Genomic DNA, 18759 nt, shown 5'->3' on the forward strand with positions numbered 1-18759 from the left:
TGAATTAAGACCGACCCACTGCAAGACTTACAGCGTTTAAGAAATTGATTACAGTCGAGATGTGATCTGCTCCATGTAATAAATATTAGCATTAGGAGTTATGATCCGAGGCTTTAAATCAACCAACGAAATCTGGTATTAAGATCGCTTACTATACGAGACCCCCGGAGGCGGCCGCATTTGAGAGATTTTAATTAAAAATGGATTGACCTCCATACTGTCAGTAGTATATTAAAACATAGGACGTTCATTTTATTGAAGAGATTTTCTTTATTTTTTTCGACTAAAATTCGAAGTTACTAAGCATATTCAAACTGTTTTATTACACGTATGTATGTACGTCTCATTAGCTCCTAACTAGTAACTCCGTGCTCGCATACGATACTTGGCTGTCTCGTAACACACGGACAAACATACTGAGTGTACCGATAGTACGTTAAACTAATTGGATAGAGATTGCGTCTCATAGAGACCTTAACTAACATTGATACGTAGTTTGTTATATAGAACTTTTATAAAGAAATGTTACTCCATAAGCGATAAGAGCTACTTAAACTATATTTAATTGTTTAGTTTTCATGACCTATTTACTATTCGCGACACGAAATGTATTGAGATCACAATCAAAGCCGAAGGTCGCAGCCAGTATATAAATCAGCATCATTAATCGTGAAAGGTTGTGGTACGACTGCTCGTTCGCTCCACTTACTGCACTACATCTATCTGTCTTCAGAAGTCAACCTTCGACAGCCGACTAGCGACTAGTCTGAAACAGACTGGTTATAATACGAACCATTGGTCGCTGCGAGGCAAACCGCGGCCAATCAAACGGAGACACACTGACACGCATTACTGTTAAGGCAACAGATACCATTAAGTTTACCCCCGCGCTTAGAATTTATATTGTTAGCCTGTTAGGAGGCTTGACTTACAACACAAATACTTAACAGCGACAGCTCACATCGTTAAAGATACGAATGGAACTGAAATGTGGTACCTTCATGTAACATTACTCACAAATAATTGGTTGTCAGCAAGACATACGACGTTCAGGCGAAGGGATATAATTATAAATTAAAAAACGATTTTTCTAGATTTAAAGCTATAGAAGTAAGAAGTTTAATTGAAATCTGATTAGCAATTTGAACGATATGACGTACATTCATATTGTGTATAGTATACAGTATAAAGTTCACGCGTTATAGTTTGAGATGAACGCGTCCTGAGATTAATACCAACAAGGAAGATACAAATGTGAGGAAAGTTTAAGGAAACAAAAAATAAAAATGATTCTGTTACTGAGGAGCGACGATCTGCTCCAGATTGATATTTGAGTGATGGCTGACTGGAGCTATCGCGAAGTAAATAATGTATGAGGATAACTCTATTAATAAAACGACAAAAACACTCGGGGATACTCTCGTGACGGAACCCATACAGCGAATACAGTCACATCAATGTCACTCTCGAACAAGAGAAGTTTAAGTTGAAACAGGCAGTACCTAGGTCTGTTATAGACAAGAACTTTCGGAGTGACGTGACGTAGAAACAGTAGAAGTATATGCTTACCATAAGTCCCAGTCGACACACTACAAACGGAGCGTTCAGTCGCCATTAAATAAACGTAGATTATTGAATGAGAAACGTAAAACGCTTCGTGTGTAGTGTCATGGTGCAGACTTCTGGCAAGCATATTGGACAGAATTCCAATGATACGATGTAAATATATTTTAAGAAGAAGATCCTAAGCCTTAGCAGAAAATAACTAAAATATAAAATTAGCATAAAAATCCTCAACTAAGTAATCTGAATATCAAAAAGTATTTATCAAACCTAATTGAGCAGGTATTCTGTAACTGTTACGAGAAAAATAAAGCTCATATAATATTATAAGTAAGGGCGCGGTGTTGTGTGTTGTGTGTTATGTGTGTCATTGAGTATGTCTGGTAATGTGTAATATCTATTAAATCACAGTTCAATGTTAATTATAATGCTATACATATAATTATTTTCCAACCTTGTCGCGATTAATGAGTGACTCGTGACTCTCATCAATCAACAGTGAAATGTCACACCACAAATACCGAACACACAGACAGATACTGGATTTATAACATATATATTAGTATAAAGAATGTTAAAACTAAATTTAAGAAATAGTCTCTAAATAGTCAAGTACCATCTGATGAGAAAAAATATGTTTATAAGATATTGGTGAAAATATTTATTATCACTTTTTATTTATTGCACTTATTTTTCTTAAAGGTGTATGTAAAGCATCTCGTTTCGGCCACACTATGGACTTTATCATCTCGTGTCAAAAATTCTCCCAAAAAAATATAGATTTTCTTACTATGGAGGTTCTTTATAAAATAGTATTTATATCTAAGAAAAGTGAACATTACTTTGATCTTATCATTGTAAGTTAAGGGGTTCACTGCCCACTCGGCAAAACACAATAACATTCCACAATATTTTTAAGAAAAGTATATTTTATTGTAATAAGTTTAAATGCTATGTTATATTTAATAACTTATTTCAATCTCAATACTTAAAGTTAATGGTCAGTCATTGGCGATACAATTATTAATGTTTGTTTTAAAAGCTCGTCGCAATTTGTTTCATTATCTTTAATGGCGGAACATCAGCACATGTTGTCTTAAAAATATGGATGAACCTTTATTAAGCAACTGAGAGAGTAATCGACAGTAACTGACGCAATAACAACTAACAACAACGTTTTTAGGAAACAAAGGATCATTCGAAAGATCAAAGACCACACTTGAAGTTAAAAACACAAAAACCTTCTTAATTGTATCTCATGTAGTTATTTTATCAGTTAAAGATAATAACTTGACGAATTTAGGAAATTCTTAGACAGCTGTCACTAACTCACAACATAAACATAACTTTCACTTAAGACGAAGCCTTTCAATAGTTAATGTTGATAATGCTGTTTTTACTTTCATCTGTTATAATCAATTTAAATTAATTTCTTTATAACACGTTACGATATATATCACTATAGTCATAGAAAACTCGAGACGTGATTTTTTTTAAGTATTAACGGACCGATTGAATCCTTATCGTTAACTCTTCGCGCCTAATGATACGAAAAAATATATATTTTTAAGTATTGAATTGAATCCACTGAGCATATGAATAAGTTCTCAAGGTCCTTACATTCACCACTACTTTCTTCAAAATTAATATTAAAAGTTAATTCAATAAGTATGTTTAATGTAACCCACTAACAGTGAGTATAAAATACTCACGTCATCTTGGAAGGTCCTGTGCAAGGTTTCCTTGCTGTATCTCTCGTCCCCCTGCTTCAGGATGGCCGCTATCTGTTTCAGCAGCTGTAGTCGGTTCCTCTCCTTCAAGCTCTCCTCCTCCATGAACGACAGCCTGTGACTCTTCCTCGGCACCTCCAAGCCGTTCGTTTCTACCTTCTTTTCATGTTTCTCGATCATTTTTTGTATTTGCAAGTCCGTGTTATCTTTAAGGTGGACATTCTCTGTTTCTGAACTCATCTTTCTGTTGTGTTTTATAACATTTTCTAAACTCCTGTCGACAGATATTGAATCACTTTTATATATTGCTATAAAAACATATATATCAATTCAATATGGTTACTAAGAATCGGTGAAAAATAATTCTCGTAATAAAAAAGTTAACATCTCCGGCGTCTGCCAAATGTCAATGTGTTTGTACGAAACGATTTAAGTTACAAATATGAAGCTTCTTCTCCTTCAAAACATTTTAATAACATTCTAATGGATCAATGAATTAAATCAACTCCTGGACCCGGCGCGGGGTCTCACGATATTTATATATATATTATATTTTATTGAATTAATTAATGAAAATTTAAACTATCGAGAAACTATTCTTTTATAATATATGTGTACATATATTATTTAAACGATACAATATATAATAATATAAGGTTGTATTAACTTTACTTTTAATGGAATAATTGATATATCAGTCAGTGTGTAAACTTTGATGTCCTTATTTTAGTATAGACTTATTACATTGACTTCGGAAAGTCACAAGTTAATGACAGAAAGGCTGTAACAGTCCAGTGTGTATTTTTAACTTTTATAAATTTCGTATACATTAAATTGTAAGTCAATTGTGAATTATTTATTGACGACTTAATTGAAACACGTATAACGAAACTTATCCGTACTAAGAATAATCCTAATATGTCTAAAACGCGTTTTCCTGAACATTTAATACCGACGGTAGCGATAGTTTTTTTATTTTTTATTAATACTAAAGACTACAGTTACTTGTTATGAATAAAATAATCATGTTTTTTCAAAGTCCGGATCACCCAACACGTCTATATAATGTAAAATAACAACATGTCCTTTCGTTATAAAACAACCTATTCTCTGAAGAAGCTTCATATACGTCTTAATGTTCTAAGTCACTCCGAGTTGAACTTTAACTCACTCAGTAAACTGTTATCATTTCTTCCTCCATGCATCAGATGTTTCAAATCGTCGATGGATATATTTTTTTTAGTTATTTCTATTTCGTTATAAATGCCATCATCAAAGTATTTCAAACATTCCACATCATCTGCGTGAGTTAACTAACTAACTGAAACCCATATTTTCAATAGTTACTGCTATACTTTATAATATTTTTATATACCCACATGTATTTTTTAACATTACCTTTATATTATAAAAGCAGATTAATTGATTAAATCGATACAAAGTAACAATTTAAAGCCCCTTTAATAAAACTATCACGACTAATTATAACTTGATAATCTTTAAGAGATAAATTCCTATCAAGTCCGTCGTAAGTGAGCACACGCCCCGACACACAGTATGCGAAACATTCCTCCAGCGAGGTCCGCTTTACTTTTTTTATATAATATATTGTATTTTAATTATGAAACTCACAATTCATTAAGTGTATTATTCAATATGATATTTCTCTCACGCTTTTTACTTTAACCTCGTTACTGAGATTTAAACGTGTTCGATGTGGAACTCACTCGGAACGCAATGTTTTTATTTGTGTTAAATAAATACAAATCAGATCAATATTGTTTTAATGAATGAAAGAATGAATTTATTGAAAATATTTTTTTAAATATAAATTTACCTGTTCAATACGATGAATGGGACCTGTTCACTGATCGCGACACGCGGACGGGGTTATAGTGTTGTCATATAGTCGCGTGCAGTAGACGAGCGACGCCCGCGACTCCGCCTCATACACTGAACATGGGAGCAGGAACCGAGGAACAACTCATTAAACATCTCAATGAAATACATGTGTTAATAACATTGTGATTATACAAAGGATTATATAAAATATACAAAGCTATTGCGACGCCTGTACAAACGAACGCTTATGAATTAGGTGCCTGCTTTTAAAGGGACTGTTGTACACGCTACAGTAACAGTAGTGATTGAATTATTTGTACATATAACAACATGATTACACGTTAGTGCGTTAGTCAATTTCCTTCCCGTATAGTAATATCGTCCGTCCGTCAAGAGCGTCTCATGTTATAGACACATATAATTATCAAATCAAACTGCCCGCGGCTCGCGGGTGCTGCAATATGTTAAAGTGTTTTGCCGATGAATTAGACGAAACTACGGTTACGTTACAACAAACACGTAGTAATCATAATTAATGCTAAACTAACATGTATTAAGCAGAAGACTGTTAGTACTGCTACAGTATTAGTTAACATTGTAATCGTTTAATTGAAATGAACACAATTTAAACAAATTGTTCAGAACTGTATTTGTTAATGAATATTGTTATATTTTTGTTCCTTACAAATGTAATACATGAATTTGTTTTGTTTTATATTAATTATACATCATTTAAAAGTTAAGGAACAACAGGACGTTGTAGGAGCTTAGTATTTTATATTTATTATATATTCTAATGTCTAAACGAAATTTGTGAATATTAAATTATATTTTAAGTATGTGGAATAATACCCTTCATATCCGAAGATGTTATATATGAACTATAGTGATGGATACATATATACAATATCCCAGAGGATATTTGTGCCTCCAGACCAGACATATTTATGTATTCGCGAAATTTAAAGCGCTTTGTGATAATAGAGCTCACGGTCCCTTGAGAAACCAACATCCCCAAAACCTTGCCATTAAGATCAACAAGTATAGCGATCTCACTAACGAACTAAATAAGAATAGGTTCGTCGTAAATTTGTACGCGGTAGAAGTGGGAGCGAGAGGTGAGGTGACGTCTAACGTGCGTTAAATAGGAGCCTTTAAACCTACACCTGAGTCGCAAGTCCAACGCACTGTTGAAGCCCCTCTCCCTGCAACGGTGGACCCGGCACCCGCACGGCGAGTCCATCAAATGTTAAGAAATTTCGTCTCATATGGTGCAGTTTAAAACTTCAGACGTAGTATTATATTCCCATCGGTTAATCACGATAAACGTACTTCAACAATCTTTATGCAATTGTTACAATAATACTTACTAAAAACAGCCAGACATGTAAAAAAGAACTGAGACACGTCAAAAATATTTTGTTATTAAGAAAATAATACTCATGATGATGTAGTTTAGTGTGTTGTCTTAATGCAGTTTACCGCACGACACTCGCTTCATTTACCAAACTGTTTTCATTTAATTATGACTGCCCGGTTCCTCAGCGTCTCCGACCAGACAGCAATCTGTCTACTACTTATTAGTGAGATCTAAGACTCGCGAGTAGTCAATTAAACATAACTATTATTAAAACACACAGGCGTCCTTATGTCTGTGTTACCCAAGGCCTCAAAACTATTGTTTGTGTTACTTATTGATACATAAAGATATAATGTACTGTATGTGTTTAGGCTTGAACACAACTGCGTACAAAAGTAAGCAGATTTCCCTAGATCCATCCCCAAGTTTCTAACACTCACACTGGCCTTACAAGCAACGTTCCAGACATATTTTCCATGTAGGTACATGCAACAGATACATCAAACAAGTTACTTCTGTAATAAAAAGCATACAAAGTGGCGAGTCGTCACGATATTGGTTTGTGTGAGCTATGTGCTTCATATAAAAGTAAGTAATTGTAATTCTTTTACATTCCACCTTGGTTTTGTTCTCGGCTGTAGTCGTTTTTCAAGTTTTCACTTTCGAGTCCTCGCGTCATTAAATAAAGAATTGGTGTAAAAATATAAAAGTAACCAGAGCTATTCAGTAACGAGGAGTATTTCATAATATATAATTACACGCATTTAAATTCTCGAACAGTTTTCGTCTTAAACTGTTGTAGCTATAATTAATGTGTTATAGTTCTATAAGCAAGTCCCCGGGTTTCTCTCGCGAGTGTGAAGTAATCGCGTACTTTAATTATAAAACATTTCATTGACCTCATTCATTAGGTGAAGTGAATTCAATAGTAATTATGTATCGACGTAACACGATGTAACACACGTCACATCGTCTCTATTCGGTTCTTGTCTATATTTTGACGACTTAATAATTCGCTATCAGAAAAAATTTAAGAAAAATAACAACATTAATAATTACATATGACGGTCAGCTGTCAGAAACACGGCAATAGAGAGATAAGTATGATTCACCTAGTGATAGAATGATTTATATAAATAACATATTGAATAAAAAATATTACAAAACACTTCATAAATATTTTGACATTACTAAGGACCCGACTTGTTCTAAACAGTGCTGCAGATGGAGTTCATCTGTTGATGGTACTTATCGCCATGGTCGGGTCACAAGATATGGAAAAAGAAATTACATCGTAAACAGACAAGTTTTCGCGATAATTAATTGTAACCCTTATAAAGAATCTAACAGGGGAATGTTCTATCTGATGGTAACCGATCAGCATACTTAACAGACATCTACAGGATCGGGGAAGGTGCCATTTATAATATTAGCACTTTATAAAGAGATGTTTGTGCTCGTTGACTTTTAAAGGATTCCATGCAAGAGTCCTCCGGAGAAACCTCCATGTAGGAATAACAGCAGACACGCGGAAACTGATAGGACGGTCTCCATCCAGATGATTTTGGTAGCATATCTGTCTACAGTTAAGTGTGGGTTTCAAAACATGACGGTGGTGATAAGAATGAAAGAACGTGGAAGAGAGAACCATACCGTTGTGATGAGCTTCTGCCTCTGTTCTCTAAGGGCTGTAATTATTTCCAGGCTTCAACTCAAAGCCGTACAAAAGTAAATATCTTTCACTAGATCCAACCCCAAGGTTCCATACTAGCACTCATACTGGCCTTGCGAGCCACGATCTAAACAGTTATAGATCGTGGATAATTTGGTTTGGATTTTTATTTATTTTATTTGGACTTTTATTAAACTTGTTCACTTCTCGCTTCAAGAAAATTTTTATGTAGTTCCTCTGGAAAAATCCCGTAAGGAAATAGTTCCGTTGTGCGGAAGAATTTAATGGACACAGTGATGTCTTTAAGTGAATAATACGAATAATCCTCACCTACCAGTAGAGGAACCTACCCCAAGATGTTCGAAGCCCAGACACAAGTTTCATTCTAATTTCTAAAAGGCAAATATGTTTTTAGAATGTATAAACCATGGCCGTACTGTCCCGCCCCCAGCAGCATTTAAGTGAGCACAGACGCTTGATTTTCTCATTAGTGAAATACATCTGGTAGCCAATATGATTTTGGAAGGATGATAAGAAAAATCTTTTATTTCTGTTCTCCCAACAGAACTCCGCAATATTATATTCTAATTCGCTGTTGACATGACCAGTTCTATTCTGTTACATGAATGTACGGCCTTCACTGTATATTATAGCATTTAATATACTGCTTTATGTATAATATTCAGTTGTCCGTGTTCTCCGTCTGTCTCACTATAATTATTTCCTCAGTATCGTGGATATAATAATCACAGACTCCAGCTGACGCCTGGCCCTGTCCTGGCTATTGTGAGTGTTGTACGAACACATATTTAGATCGGAAGAGCAATAGTTCGCATTAGATTAGGCACATCGTACGATAATAATATGACACGTACATAGAAAGGAATTCGTACAAACTAGAGTTTATATTAGATTTGTCTATAACAATTAATTTAAGACAATACTCGTACATACTATATTGAGTTATATCACGTTTTCTAAATATTTCCCCACTTCGTAATGAACTCATTTATCCAAATCAGAATCAATGTATGTTTCCAGTTTCTGTTTTATAAACGTTACTTGAACTTGGTATTTAATATTAATACGCAGGTACAGTATGTAAGTCTCTGTTTAATAGCTCAAGACACTCTCCCTACCGATATAAATCTATGAGTATGTATTAATGATAGATTTAACTCACTAACATATCTTTAACCTCGCGTGAGCATCATCTAAATACTGTAATTAATTCTAAACAGAGATATATTTTATTAATTATTTAATATTTTTTCACTGTACAATTATTATAGTTGATATTTATCAAAGATATATTATTTAATTCTTTGAAACAGATCGTTTGAGATAGTTAGTTATATCAAAAGTGTAAGCCGATTTAGGCTGATATCTAATGTATGCACGATAGTACCACAGTCGGTGAATAGATGGCGTTATATTTAAAATATTTGAAGCCACCGAAATGAAACGACGCGGCTGCTTATACTAAGAAGTTCTTTAGAGTTTATGTTTCTTAACAGTTTTTGTTCAATATTTTGTAGAAAGTCATTTATTTTCTGATGAACCAAATAACTCAAAAATATGAATTAAATAATCTGAAGACGTCAAAAACTAACACTGGCTTCGAAGAAACTTTTTGATATTTAAAACCATAACAATCCGACAAAAGGTTCGTTAAACTATTACTGCGACGACTAAAAGCCGATTTCATTATGTTCCAATACTGAATGACTTGTCTTCACATATTGTAAATCGAGATATAAGTTAACAATTATTTTCTTTAATACAAATTATGAAACGATCAGCAGAACAGACAACCTAGTAAAGAACCGACTGACACCATAACACAACACTTGACAAAACCATATATCATACTTCAATTTTGTTTTTTGCTGTCCAAGACTGGCTGTCTCCATAAAATGCGAACTCACCAAGCTGAAGGAGAGAATATTGTCTTGACTTCTTTTGTCTTGAAGTCTTTCTCAAGTGGTAAAGGAAGGTGCAACGGTGGTGGTTTTTATGAAACTACCTGGACCTTCAGCTGACAACAGATTGTGATAGATTCACCATAAAAATCTCATCCCGGGTTTTGCACGCGGCGATGACCGCACACTGGTAAAATTATATTAATCCAGATCTCTGACTAAACGGAATCAAGTCTTAAGCTTTCTAAAAAAACTTAAAGGAAAGGACTGTAGGACAGACAGGACTGTACTTCGATTGATCTTACCTGACATCCTCATCTGTCTGTTTTGAATTTATCTATGAAGACTGAGGTAGCCTTGTGTGGTAAAAAAATGCAGAAGATGCGCTAAGACAGGTCATAAATACGATCCACGCATTTTGAACCCTAATGCTGGCATGTTGTCAGTCTCGCTAGATTCATGGTTATTTAAACGAATCAGTTGTCGCTGAAAATCGTTTTACGTGATGTTAATTTAGGTATAGAGTATCCACATCATGCGATGGCTAGAGGCGAGGTGCTACCATCGTCGTCCAAAGTGGATTTCCCGCCGTGAACTGCGTTACCATCGCTTTTCCGCAGTGGTGATAGGGCTTCAACAAAAGAAAAGTAGAAGCTGGCTGAGGTGAGCACGTGGGTTTGATCCCAGACGAAACTGTATTTAGTTTAACCTGTTACCTTCGTTACTTTTCAGCAACCGTGATCACGGGCAGACGAGATGTCGTGATCACGGTTGCTGAAAAGTAACCGAGACGTCGGGAGTATCTAGTTTTTTACAAAAATAAAGCACGCGTAGTATATCCGAATAATATTAGTTTCATTTAAATGAATAAAACTCGCGAGTCTTGGATCTCATTAAACGTAGGTGTTGGCGACAACATTACCTAAACTTTGCGATTCGCCAAATTGAATGAGCCACAGCCGAGCCTGGTGTGTACAACGCTTTATTTACATACACCCGTCTCGTCACACGATCTTATACTCACTTATCCGCCTTAGTCTTGAATATAATATTTATTTCTCAACACATCTTAACCTCATCTTCAATATCTTTATCTATCTTTTATTGAAAAGGTTACATGGAAGAAATCGTTCATTTGTAGTCACTTTATTTCACTCAGCACATTTCATGGGAAGGTTTGAATGATAAATTATATAACGTGCTCGTTCGTTGCTCCGACAATCATTTATTTTACAACTAAATTATATAAATACATTTGTCGATTCAAAAATAACTAAAAGATAAAAATAAACATTTTATAGACAAATAATAATATACATTAAAATACAACAACAACACTTTAAATACTAGAATATATTGTAAGCGAAGTAATATAAATATATAAGTTTGATTTAACTAAACAACGACGCTGACTGAAGACAGCCGTAGCTGTGACACAGGAAGCGTGCACTGCTCTACTAAGCGACGCGGCGAGCCTAACTTCTCGTGAGGAAGTCGTTGGCGATGGCTTTCCAGTTGGTGCAGTCGTTGTCAGGGTCCGGCTTCGACTTCCTGATCTTCTTGAGCAGTTCCCATCCGTTGGCCTTCTCAGTGGAGGACACGTACTTGTTGTCAGGGTCCTGTTCCCGGGTGTACGCTCCCAGGATGAGGCTCTGGACCAGGCGAGCTGATATCAACGTCTGTAACAGAAATATTTGTTATATTATATAATGTCCGTGAATGAGATCTAAGACTTTCGCGAGTATTCATTCAAATAAAACTAATATTTTTCGGATTGCTACGCGTATTTTATTATTTTCAAAAACTACATACTCCCCACGTTTCGTTTTTTCTGCACTTACGGTGATCACGGACAGATGAGAATGTTCATGCAGTTATATTATTATTATTAATTTTAATACTTAATGATGACCGCAAAGTTGAAAAATACGACATTTTTCAATTAATATCTCACATTACAAATAAAAATCTCCACTACAATACAGACAACAGACATCCATCTGCAGATCTCGCGCTAACTCGAGTCACTCCCAAGTCTGCATTATATATATTAGCTAGGTGTTACCTTCAGTAGCCTGTACTCGTGGTCCGGCAGACGCCTGGTGACGCTCCAGCCGGCGAGCACCACCCCCCCGGCTCGCTCACCCGACACCAGCATCGCGTACGTCATGGCCACGGCCAACTCGAACACCACGCACGAGTGTTGGATGTCGCCGAAGTCCAGGATACCGGTGACGCGGTAGTCGGACTTACTGGAATAAAGACAAACAGAACGAGGGACACTTAAAAACGCTCTTCATAGTTTATATATGTAACTTACAATGTCGTCTTTGAAATAAAAATTTGAGAATTGAAAGAAGTTAGTGTAACGTGCTTCTTCTTATTATTTTACAAACAATTGTTCAAGTGCATGCTTTCACTAAATTAATGTTTTATCGAAGTTGTCTGACTCGAAAGAATACAGAACAAAAATTATGTATTCGTCCAAGAACATCTTTCATTTGCGTAACCAGGAGTTAGTGGCTATTCTTTCGTGTTATTATAACCCGACTTATCTATATAAGTGTATTATATATATATATATATGTTATTATGGTTGTTCCCCCCTTTACCTTAAACATCAAGTTAGAATATTATTACATTTCCCTAAAATTTAATAAAACCAGCTCTCCAATGTTCATCTATTAGCGTAAGCCAGTGTAAGCTTAGTGACTGAACTTACACGGGCTTACCTCAGTGTAATCCCCTTGAGAATCTTCTTACAAACCTTCAACGTCTTCATATTAAGAGTCCTATTACATGAAAAGTTTTATTAATCTTTTTAAATTGAAGACGTATAATTAAAAATTTTGAAAAGCAACGCCATCTATAAAATATAAAAATACTTAAAATTTTATGATTGAACCGGAGAAACAACAACTACTGCCCTCTATTAATGATTCTAAACAAGAAACATCAAATAACTATATTCTAAAAAGCGCCATCTATTGAGCGCCGTATGAACGAAACTAATATTTTTAGTGACCTAGTGTTTTATACAATGGTAAGCCTTACCTGCCCTCTTTAAGACCAACGAGTACGTTCATCTCGTTGATGTCTCCATGTATGACTCCCTTCTCAAGTTCCTCCATCTGAGGGATGACCGCGTACTTGAACTCTTCAATTACCTAAACATAACAAAACACTTCATATAGCTGACAGTCCATGTTAAGCTTACAAAAAAAGAATGTTATTATAGTTCCTAGGTTCGAAGGGAAAATTTTAATGTAGTGTTTAGTTAGTCGAGGATGAGAGACAAAAACTAATGCGACGCTAACACACGGACCTCCTCGACCAGGTCCAGGCGCTCGGAGTCCTTGATGACGTATTTGAACTTCTCCAGCTGCGGAACGTTACTCAACATCCAGATGTGCTGGCGGGAAACCACGCCCGAGTGATTGAAGTGCTGCAAGGAACATGATACTTGAGATAACATGACGTTATCATGAAATACAAATAAAACATTATTAATTAAAACGAGGAATCATAAAAATATTGATGGACTTGTAATAATTAGTTAATATAACACTCAACATACATTGAAAAATATGTACATTATACTGTGACATATAAAACATTATTTATTTCATGCAGTAGATGGGTTTCGTTGATATTACAGATTAAACAGTCTGTTAGTGAGTTTATCTCTTCTATATGAAATGAATCCAATAGTCAAATGAGTGCCATTTATTTCATGTCTGAAGTATTTTTGCGAAAGAAAAGCCTAAAGAAAAAGAAAAATGTATAGCTATTCTCAGAGCCTCCTAATGGATTAAAGTTTTATAGAGCCAACTTCCAGGTGTGGTCAAAGTTTACCAATAATTCAGGTTCTACGAGAACAAAGTCATGGCCAAGAGCTAGCATGTTTTATAAGTAGGACGGTCGCCTGTCGTTACATATGACAGTAGGTGTTATAAACAGAACGACAACAAACGCCACGGCCTTGAGTGTATTGTACCAGAATGTAGTGTGTATTGTGAGCCCATTGATGTAGCGAACATACTCTCTGGCGATGTACAGGTTACTATCATTGGTTAGCAGACAGAAATATTAGGTCTAAGAAAAGAAGAACATTATCAAATTATATTTTTCAAACACTTTATTTTTATGTGTGTTGTTATAGTCTCATTAATATCAACAGAGTCGTCGTAATGTTTGTCAAATTTATCTTAATTTTATAATAAACTGTTTACCATGTGTCAGTCTCTGTTGACTGTGGTCTGTGGTCTGTGTCGGAGTCGTTTAACAATCATGTTTATTCTGACGATATTTTATCCAACTAACTAACAAAGCAACGTGGTCAGAAGACACTTCAGAATGAGAACAACAACATCCTGATCTCTGAATATTATAAATCATTTGTATGGGATTTTTATAAAACAATATTCAAGATAGTTTGATATGAACCGTATCTATTGAAGTTTTCGATCTGTCCTACCATAAGTTCGTATCGCCACGACCAAAGACGAGTTTCCCGTTTCCCTAATTTTATTCCATAACCTGAGCTGATACTATAACGTGACAAGGTTAGTATGAGACAATTGTTAATGCTCCGTATGTAGTGAGGTGCGAGGCTGAACATGACGCTACAAACGAGAGATTACTGATGATGTAAGCATATACCTCAATAGATTATAGAAGATTTGTGAACACTAGCAAATAAACTGACTAGTTCTAAACAATATAATATATACGTCGTATGCTGTTGTGTTTTGAAACAGACCAAATCACCATCCTATCGTACGAAGCGACCAGTTTAGAAATTCTAGCAAGTTTTATTTCAACGAACTTCCTAAAACACTCTGATGACATCAAGCTCGTATGTTGTATGTTACTTACTAAACTATTATCTCCTTCAATTTCACCTCTCTTTATCTTTATCTATATGCGTACTCGCGACGATTCACGTCTGTGTCAAGCTCACCTCTAGTTTGTTGACGAGGTTGGCTGCGAACTCTCCTAGTTGGTACCAGAGCTGGTCGCTGTGAGGAGCGTCCTTCAGCAACACTCCGGGTACGTACTCCAAGAGACGAACCACGTGCTGAGAGTCACCGACACGCTCGGACGAGTACAGGTGACCGAACACGTTACGCACGGGCTTCGGACAACACACGGACCGGGTGCCTTCAACAGGGAAATGATGTGAGGTGATGACTGTGACCCGAGAGACTCGAGGATGATGAGGACGTGAGAGGAACATAAACAGTATGACGTCTCATGGAGGCTCTTCAAAACATCTCATGGTCTGTACAGAAACTAAGCCAGGGGCTGGTGAGAGTGATATCACCGTAATAATAGTATCTTCTAAGTATTAAGAAAAAGTACTATTTTTTGATCTCGAAAAGAGTTAGTCGCTGACATAACAATATTAAAGTTTGTACTAATTACGAAAAGATTCGTCTTTGTAACTTTCTTGGTTCACTGAATTTAGTTCAAAGTTCTCTTGTTGTTGGATTTTACATCATCCCAATAGGTTCATAGTGAGCTCACAGGTATCTGAACTTCAATATTCTCTAAGAGTCTAGAGTCTTCACGAGACTGTTGTTACTTTATTTTATAACAAACATAATGAATACTCACCCAGGAAATTCATGATCTCGTTTTGTGCTTCAACAACATCAAGGTTCTGTGAGTCTACAGAGTTCATAATCTTCAGAACGTACCCGTGCGGGCTGTGGTTCGTGATCAGCGGGTTCTTGACGTTGGGGTCCTCTATAATTTTATAATTCTTGTCGTCGTATCCGTTGAGTTCCTCCAGCTCTAACACCGATATCCCGTACAGCCTCTCGGCGAGGAGTCTGACTCCGTCGTGGTCTATGATCGGTCTGATCACCTTCCCCGGCTCCAGGATCAGAGACTTCTGCTCCGCCATCGTTACCTGACCAATGATATGAAACTCTTGGTAAGGGTTCTGATGATGACTCGTCAACTACATCTGATTCAGATTTTATATTAACTTACTGTATGAACTCCATTTGTACGTAAATATATTTCATTTTATTTCTATTTGCGGAATGTTTTATTAGTCATTAAAAAATTTAATTGTTTTCATCACTTTTAATGTCTAACATACAGTAACTCCTTAACAGAGGCCACAGAAATATTCACATTGTAATATAGTGTCAGTGTTTTACATATTAATATTACAACTGACGTAATATTAATATTAAGATACTGATATAAATATTAAGCACATCAATATTTAATAAACATAAGGACAACATTAATGTTAAAAGGAAAAACATATATATCTTACAATAAGCGAGAGCCTTAAGGCTTGACGCGAGCCCAGTGTCGCCGCCTAGCGGACATGACGGGAAACTAATATCACATGATTTGTAAACATTACTACAGAATATACTTACTATAGTTATATTATATATTCTACAAGAGTCTAGAAGAAAATAGAAATTAATTATAGAACTAGGATACAGGTAAAGATTTGTATTGAGATTCAAGTAGTTTAATTTAAAATACAATAAACGATACAACGGAAAAGATTCTTAAAACACACTGAAATAATAATACCTTCTGTTGATGAAACGAATTTATTAAGTGACTGAACGGACCTTAACATAAACATACCTCATATATATTTAAGGTATATGTTATGCGCGGCTACTGTTTCCTGTTTTATAAATGATTTACGCACATATGAAGTTGTAACAGATGCACTCAATGTCTGTTAGGCGCATATAATTAAAATAAAATAAAACTTTTACCTTCAAACGAATATCAACTTTGAAGCGATATATTCCGTGCGCGTGGTGTTTGTAGGAGCTGTAGTTGTGTAGTGATGGTTGAGATGAGCCGTGACGTCACTGATAACGTGATAACAGATCGCTGCTATCAATGGACGTCCTTAAATAACACTCGGACCACACGTCAAGAGCGCACCATGGGTCGCCTGGTGTACTTTAACATCAAAACATATTTCTCAGGCTCACTACGTTAATGGCATCCCTTGAATTTAAGGAGATTAATTTGTTTATTGTGTAGACGTTGTCCTCAATGCGATGCCTCAGTTTTTATCGGAAACCTAAAGACGGACAATTTTTAGGTGTTCCGTTAAAGTTCTCACGGAGCTTGCCCTCGTCATTTGAAACCAATTTTAAGGATTGGTAGAGATAATATTAAAAAAATCTTTTTTGTGATAACAATGTCCGCGCTCTTTAATTTGGTGCTCTCTAGACTCTAGAGAACACCAAATTAAAGAGCGCGCAGGTTTTATTTTCTTTATACTAATAATTTGCTACGGTTTATAATTTTTAAATTGTTATTGTTTCCCTTAACGTTAATAATCCAGCGCCTGTCATGTCCACAGCGGATGGCTTCCTGTCAGCGTAACCTTATTATTACTTAACACTCTAAGTCCTAAAACAATCAAAGGCATATGAACTAACGTAACTCAGGGAAGTATTGATCCTGGCTGAATTAATTTAATATTATTTACCATTCTCCATTATTTAATTTTCGTCTCTCATACTCTTTGAGGTTTTATCATAATCTTTTGAGATTTTATGTTTTTCTTATACTGACTTACAGACGAGATGACAGTTTTACTTAATTTTGATAGAACATAGTATACATCAGTGTCGGTTAACGTAAATCTCTCCCGGAAATACGCTGAGCGTGTATAGAGGAGCTACAAAAGGTTAGGACAATGAAATTCAATAAAACGAATTAAAATTTTATTGAACTAACTTACACAAACATGATCTACCATCAACAAACAAAACATAAAAACACAAACACGTATTAAAGCAAGGGGTGAGGGTCACCAAATATTATTCAACGCTTTAAAGGTCATGTCGTAATTTAAAAAACCCTCCCACAGAATATAACGAGCGGGGCGTCATCAAATTCTTCATATTTTTTTCTATCTTCAATAAAAGAGATTCTGAATAAAAACAAACGTCTCGTCTCCGATAAGATACTCAAGATTGATGGCTTATTGTTTTAACAGAATGAAGAACTTATTTAAGTCGACTGTAATGTGAGATAAGTCAAGTAGAGTCATCGTATGCAACTAGTTGGATTTACATAACATTAGTAGTGGACCTCAACCGTCAACGCACGAGTGTGTCAGTTTTACAAGCGTATTGTATCGGAGCATGTCTCGTCAGACTTTGTAATTGAACACTCAGCAGTTAGTTAGTGGGGTACCACTACAAGTAAATATAAATTATTTAATTTTACTTTTTTTGTTTGAAAGTAAGAAAGTCTTAGAGTAGACTTCGTAATAACTTAAGATAGTTTTTACAAAATGTACCTAATAGTCTCATTGTAGAATATTCTGCGGAATTCATTACAAGATATGTCGCTTTCAGCAGCCTTAGTACAAGTTGAGATCGTCACACTACATACGGAGCGTTTCTCGTTTCTCATTTTACAAACTACGATTCTAATAGATTGGTATATTGATGACTCTTTATATTAGGAACACATTTATTTATTTTGTTAAATTCCTCTAGATGGCTCTAGTATTGATGCTTGTTCCTCCATTTAGAACGTCAACTGATTCTCATGTAGTAACTACATAACAAATACAGTTACGACGTCCTTGTAATAAAATAAATGACCGACTATATTTATTTTCATGTATTTCATCTCCGTCCAGTTAAAATGTCA

General features: G+C 35.4%; 2 protein-coding genes across 3 annotated transcripts in view; both read right to left on the bottom strand.

Moving 5' to 3' along the window:
- LOC116773642 (NADPH oxidase 5) overlaps positions 1 to 5343 on the bottom strand; it is a 28700-nt gene extending 23357 nt beyond the window's left edge. The window contains exons 1-2 of the mRNA XM_032666134.2: positions 5131 to 5343; positions 3276 to 3567 (exon numbers count right to left, since the gene is read on the bottom strand). Of these exons, the coding sequence (XP_032522025.2) occupies positions 3276 to 3533 (258 nt within the window). The 5' untranslated portion in view covers positions 3534 to 3567; positions 5131 to 5343. The remainder of the gene's footprint in view (positions 1 to 3275; positions 3568 to 5130) is intronic.
- A 5953-nt stretch (positions 5344 to 11296) lies between these two features.
- On the bottom strand, positions 11297 to 17003 carry LOC116773582 (hydroxylysine kinase). Of its 2 annotated transcripts, none has more exons than XM_032666065.2 (7): positions 16851 to 17003; positions 15709 to 16006; positions 15053 to 15252; positions 13415 to 13534; positions 13144 to 13256; positions 12155 to 12341; positions 11297 to 11768 (listed from the first exon to the last, which is right to left on the bottom strand). In XM_032666065.2, the coding sequence occupies exons 2-7, from the start codon at positions 15998 to 16000 to the stop codon at positions 11565 to 11567; spliced, it is 1116 nt and encodes a 371-aa protein (XP_032521956.2). In that variant the 5' UTR covers positions 16001 to 16006; positions 16851 to 17003; the 3' UTR covers positions 11297 to 11564. The 2 variants fall into 2 exon arrangements, with proteins under 2 accessions (XP_032521956.2, XP_061384681.1); XM_061528697.1 differs by lacking the exon at positions 16851 to 17003 and adding an exon at positions 16090 to 16227.
- Positions 17004 to 18759: the final 1756 nt, after the last annotated feature.

The sequence above is a fragment of the Danaus plexippus genome, assembly GCF_018135715.1.
Source record: "Danaus plexippus chromosome 22 unlocalized genomic scaffold, MEX_DaPlex mxdp_27, whole genome shotgun sequence".
NCBI lineage: Eukaryota > Metazoa > Arthropoda > Insecta > Lepidoptera > Nymphalidae > Danaus > Danaus plexippus.

Bases quoted from the DNA above. Each gene is read 5' to 3' on its own strand.
- LOC116773582 (XM_032666065.2), bottom strand. From the start codon at position 16,000: ATGGCGGAGCAGAAGTCTCTGATCCTGGAGCCGGGGAAGGTGATCAGA. The intron at 13,535-15,052 runs GTGAGCTTGACA...TGTTCCTTGCAG, and splicing joins ACCTCGTCAACAAACTAGAG to CACTTCAATCACTCGGGCGT. The intron at 11,769-12,154 runs GTAACACCTAGC...TTTCTGTTACAG, and splicing joins ACGAGTACAGGCTACTGAAG to ACGTTGATATCAGCTCGCCT.